At 31.7% G+C, this 6,000-nt stretch overlaps 1 protein-coding gene across 9 annotated transcripts; it reads left to right on the top strand.

The window, feature by feature from the left end:
* Positions 1-1,757: 1,757 nt before the first annotated feature.
* LOC111445595 lies at positions 1,758-4,489 on the top strand. Of its 9 annotated transcripts, none has more exons than XM_023084076.1 (5): positions 1,758-1,942; positions 2,264-2,397; positions 3,028-3,109; positions 3,311-3,768; positions 4,037-4,489. In XM_023084076.1, exons 4-5 carry the CDS (start codon positions 3,329-3,331, stop codon positions 4,101-4,103), a joined length of 507 nt encoding a protein of 168 aa, XP_022939844.1. In that variant the 5' UTR covers positions 1,758-1,942; positions 2,264-2,397; positions 3,028-3,109; positions 3,311-3,328; the 3' UTR covers positions 4,104-4,489. The 9 variants fall into 9 exon arrangements, with proteins under 9 accessions (XP_022939844.1, XP_022939843.1, XP_022939841.1 ...); XM_023084075.1 differs by having other exon boundaries at positions 3,314-3,768; XM_023084073.1 differs by having other exon boundaries at positions 3,041-3,109; positions 3,211-3,768.
* The last annotated feature ends 1,511 nt before the right edge of the window (positions 4,490-6,000 follow it).

Raw genomic sequence — 6,000 nt, forward strand, 5'->3', positions numbered from 1 at the left:
GTTTGTTAATTTTATATATATATACCGACATAAATTAATTTAATTTATTAAAATCTCTGATTTCAGGGTAAACGAGTTGAGTTGAGTTGAGTTAGGTTTAAAAAAATATTTTGAACCAATCCGAAATATTGGGTTAATTGAGTTCGTTAAGTAACTTGAATTGAGTTCACAACCCAACCCAATCTAACTTTCTATTTCATTGTGTGACACTCACTTCCCAGTAAGAAGTGAGTTAAGTCAATTCATTCTTATGTCGCATAAAATGTTTTTTTAGAAAACATAGGTAGAGAGCTTTCGAAAGAAAGATTTTAGAGATTAAAATTGGTGTTATATGTGATGTAAGCAAAAAGACAATGACAACAGCTTACAACATATAACTATCGGGCAGAGATAAGTTGACAATTAATCATATCCTTCTTAAAGTTAGTCATGAGCATGTCAAGATCACGATGCCGCGCGGTAAAAAAAATAGGACTGTAACAGTTGGTATCAGAGCAACACTTTGTGTGTCTAGTCGGACAAGACCGTCAAGAGAAATGAACTCAAGAGTTGATCGAAGACCTTGCAAGTGTATCAAGAGTGCTAGAGTGTGCAGAACAGTTGCCAGTCAGAATTAGAATCAATTGGGGGTTAAAGCCAAGACTACCGAAGTTCATTGTGTTGTGTGTGAATTGGGTTGAGTTGTCAGGTTAATTTTTTTTATTTAAAAAAATAGAATTTATCATAATATAATTAAAATCTTAAAATTAAAATATCAAACATATAAAAATCGCACTGACAAACTTTACCTATGTTAAATATTTTTAATTTTGTATATTTAAATTATAAAATTTAAAATATCTAATAAAAACAGTTGGAAATTGGTATTAAAAGTGAATGGTAAGCATTAATTATTATTGATTAAAAGAAAGAGTAAAGGAGAGGACAAATATGTAATTAATGAAAAGCAAAATTACAATGATTTTTAGCTCAAAATCATATGAGTGTTCCCTAAATAGAAGCAATTTTGATGCCTAAAAACCAATTCTCACCATAAATTTAATCTTTCCTTCATTCCTCTAATTGCCAAACAAGGAATAAATTTTGTATTTATTGCTATTTAAAAAAAAAAACAAAAACATAAAATTATTCCTCTTTTCTTCTTGCAAAATAAATTAATTAACCGTTTTTTTAATTTTATTTTAAATAAATAAATATATATATTAATAAATTTTGTATTAAAAATTAGTTATATATATATATATATTGAGATAATTACTCTAGGAATATAACTTTTGTCGTGATATGGTTATTAAATATTATATTTCTTTTAAATCTCAACTAAATATCATTTTACCTTTTTGTCCTCTCACTAAATGAACCCATCAAATTAATTGGTTTAAGGTTTGTTTATAGTAAGAAGAAAATATATTTTGTTTTAAAAAAAATAATAAAAATATTTATAATATAAGGCGACCGTATTAAATAGTTGGACTATTTGTTGTCGAGAAATTATTAAAATTTGTCTCCATTTATTGGAAAGAGAATTAAAAATTAAAATCGCCATCGGAAATGACGATTGGGCCCACACTCACTTTTATCTGTCCATCTAAGAACAATTTATTGCTTGATTATAAGATAAAAACATAATAATTATAAATGGAAGATAATTAAAAATATATAAAAATAATAGGTGGGGCCCATCACTATTATGCGCCTGAGAGCGAACCATCTTTGTCTTCCCGAAAATAATGTAAGCCAGAGACGGCTCTGACTCTTTTTTTTTTTTTTTTCTTTTATTCTTTAAAATATTCTCGTCTCTCACCCAATTACTCGGCGATTTTTATCTGTACTGCCATTTTCAGGAGCAAAACCGTCAGAGCCGCCGATTCACTTCCGAAACGCTGCCGATTTTTATCTCTACTGCTATTCTCTGTCACACGTAGTCTGAATCTGCAGTCAGGTACAGCCACAATTCTCTTCCTCTCCGTTCGATCTCATTTTTGTGTACACGAGGAATCGAATCGAATCGAATCGAATAGATCGTTCTTCGAATTTGTGTTCGTTTCGGAGAATGTGAATCCTCATTTTGCTAGAATTTGTTTGATAATTGATAGTTGTTTTCTCAAGTGGAAGTTATTTTCAGATTTCTGAAATGGTTGTATTGTTCTTGTTCATGTTTTTTTTCGATACGAGTTGTCTGCATTTCAGAGTTCGTGAACCGAGCGCTATGGCCAGTGAGATGTTCGATTTGATTATTGATTTTTGTTCAACTTTTGCGCAGGAGATTGTAGATTTGAATTCGTTATCGGAGTTTTTGAACGCGTTTGAGCGTTTCAGAACAAAAGCTGAAAGTTATATCTTATCGAGTTTCGTGAAGATTAGAATAACGGCGGAAGATTCTTTCCATGTGGTCCGGTAGCTCTTTATTTCCCCTTCCACAAATTAATTTTATCTATTCCAATTATTTATAGTTCGTCTGTTATTTTCTTGTTTTTCCCCCTTCGTATCTGCAATGAATATGTTCCGTTTTTTGTTTCAATAATGTTGATAATTTGTAAATTCTCTCTACCGCGTGAAATCGCCGCTGGATCCAAAAGCTTAGCTGAGCCAAGTAATCTAGCAGTTCATAGATTTCAATTGTATAGAATATTGAAATTTCCGTGCCGTAGCCTCCAGTTTTCAATTTCGGATAACTTGTAGGAGAGGAAGAAAATTTTCTGCATTAAAAACGCGTAAGAGAGTTATTATCATATCATGATCTTATCTGTTGCTGTTTTCATTCCTCGATTCTGACATAGAATTTCTATGCATTGAATCCACATCCTGGCTTTCATCTCTTCATTCTTTTTGGCACATTATTCAGCGATAACTTTAAGTAATTTGTGACTGATAAGGGCATGACGATGGTGAATCATTTTTATTTGAAGTTCAAACTCCATAGGATTTTGTTGTTTGTGTTCCCCCACGACCACCGATTTAAGCTTTGAGTATGCATTTGAATGCCTTGTGAATCTAGAACCATTTTAACATTGTTCTAAACAACAGCCAACCGGTACAGATTATTAGAAAGAAATTTTAACATCAGAGGTGGATCATACGAGCTGGGGAACACTTTCGATGGTGATAGGTACGATGACCATTCTGATTCTGAGTTATAGATGGATGAATGAGAGGGTGTGTTCATAATATTCTTAGAGCTTTTTGTCAAAATTCTTTTTGGGTTCCCAGATGAGCTCAACCAATGTTCTTGGCAGTAGAAGGGGGAGGGTTCTTTTCTTCTTCAGCTTCTGGTTATAGCAGTAGCTTGACCCTTCTTCTTTTGGGTCAGAAGAGCGAAGATAATCCCATGAGAGTTTTGCCATTCTTGGTGGACCGAGAGCCTGACCTCAACAACCAGCTGGCTTCAAGAAAGACGTGGATTTCCTGGAGGTGCGCCTCCCCCTCCCTTCGCTGCTTCTGGTGGAACCCTGCAGGGCCAATTCCATCTCCTTTGAAGAAAGCAGCCTCTACACAGCGCCAAGACAGTTCAAGAACATCTCCTCTTTCCGATAATGGCAAGGATCGTGTTCCTAGTTCAGATGACGATAATCTTGCAAGAAAAATGGTGCTTAAAAGTAGCTTGAAAAAGGCATCGGATGCTCCTGCAGTTTCTGTACAGAATGCTGGTGGAAATGAAGCATTGGGAGAAAAGGGTAGTTATGATTCTAGTCATGTAGAAAGAAGGAAAGTACAGTGGACAGATACTTGTGGAAGCGAACTTGCTGAAGTCAAAGAATTTGAACCAAGGTATGAAAACTTCAAAAGCATATCTTTTGTTTTGAAGCTTGCATATAGGTTCATGTTCCATGTGTTCTTCAATGTTCATCACATCTTCCCTTTTGAACAATGGAAAATTTCAAATCTTCATTGACATTAATGTGCATTTAGTCACGAAGTACAAGTCTTGATGATACACTTAGCCTAATAAATGACTAAAACATAACCCTGTTGCTTAGTTTTACTGATGAGAATTGGCATTACATCCTATCTTAAGTTTGTTCATCCCCAAATGCAGTGAAATAAATGCATCTGACGATGAAAATGATATTGGGAAAGCAAGGTGTTTGTGCACCATCATGTAATTCATTCAAAGCCCATATTTACCATAGATGACGTTTGCACAAGATTCTCAAAGATCTGCTGACTTGAATCGAATCAAACTTGTTTGCTCGAGAATTTTCCAAGACAGAGGAAGCTGTCTAGACAAGCAGGAACCATCCAGGAAGTGTTCATGGTGATATCTTATCCGTGGTAGTGCTGATTTCAGTAAGTTTTTCTTTTCTAATTTTGTTTTCACATGGATGGCCCCCACTTTTAAGCACTTTTTGTTGCTTTTTCACTGTATTGTTCCTTAGTTCTTTGTCTCTATTACTCTGTTCATTTCGTGGTTTTTTCTCCCTGTATGAACAATTTTTTGGGGTATTTCATTACTATTGAGTATTTAGAAGGAAGCTTTTGATTAGATTAAGGGCTTTTGTTGATTGATATTAAGATAAAATTAATGATGTGCAGTGACTATTGCCATATGAGCTCTGTTTGTTGATTCAATGCTCTCGTGTGGTTTATCTTAGATTCAAATCTGTTCCATTCCTCGTTTTTTAGCTCTATAATTACTAGCTCTATAATTACGGGATTGAAAAATGAATTAGAGATCCTTGTCGTTCTAATTAGTGTTTTATCTACTAAATTAAGATAAGATGAGCTAATGCTCTATCTATAGAAAGGTTTACGTGATTAAAAATGAAAGTCAGTTCATTACCACTTGGATTTTTCTGTTTAAGTATAAGCCAGAGATAGTTAAATTATGGAAGATGTCCTCTAATTATTAGTTCAATTTTTTTAATTTATTTTTCTCTTAATATTTTATTTAAAATGAAGAAAAATGTAAGGTTGTACATGGACACAAGTATTAACATTAATTTTTTTAAATAAGTCAAAACAAATTTATAATAATTATTTAATTTTGATTAAACAAAAAGAGAGATATCAAATCCCTAAAGACTATGGAGATTAATTTATTTGTGGATTAAAACATTGCCAAAATTAAAATATGATTTGGAAATAACAAAACCTGTAACCTCAAAATTTCAAGTATATTTATTATTGAAAAATTAAAGCAACATAGGAGTAGGGGTTCTACCTAGATTTTTGGTTTGGTGTATATTTAATTCCTACCCTGTCTAATAAATATTTAAAAATCTATTTTTTTTTTTGCCAAATAAATATTTGATAATAAGGGTCTAATACAATTTAAAATTTAAAATTTTATGTCTAATATATTTTAAAAATTTTAATTTTACGTCTAATATATTTTAAAATTTTTAATTTTATGTTTATCAGCCCAAGATTTTATATTAGAAATAAATTTTAATTTTTTTTATTTAATGCATCCAATAAAATTTGAAAATTTTAAATATCTCTTAAATTTATATGATATAAAATTAAAAATTAAAAAATTCACTCAACATTTTAAACGTCTACAGACATATTTGTAGAAGATTATTGGGAGTGAGTTCCACCGATTAATTTAGTGGAAGATCATGCGTTTATAAGTGGGAAATACTATTTCCATTAATGTGAGACCTTTTGGTTAATTTAGTGGAAGATCATAGGTTTATAAGTGGGGAATACTCGTTCATTTAGTGGAAGATTATAGGTTTATAAGTGGGGAATACTGATTAATTTAGTGGAGAGTCGTGATTCCTATCGGTTAATTTAGTAGTGGAGAGTCGTGATTCCTATCGGTTAATTTAGTGAAAAATCATAAGTTTATAAGTGGAAAATACTATTATGGAGAACCGTGATTCCTAACAATATTTAAGTTATTAGACAGAGTTAATTCGAGTCATATTAACTTGTACTAAGATTTATTAAAATATAATGAAAAAATTTGGATAAACCAAAAAGTACACTGAAAAAACATGAAATAGAACTTTAGATGAGAGGTACAAAAAAAAAAAAAAAAAAAAAAAAATTGAA

This window comes from Cucurbita moschata, unplaced genomic scaffold, assembly GCF_002738365.1.
Source record: "Cucurbita moschata cultivar Rifu unplaced genomic scaffold, Cmos_1.0 Cmo_Scf00007, whole genome shotgun sequence".
Lineage (NCBI taxonomy): Eukaryota > Viridiplantae > Streptophyta > Magnoliopsida > Cucurbitales > Cucurbitaceae > Cucurbita > Cucurbita moschata.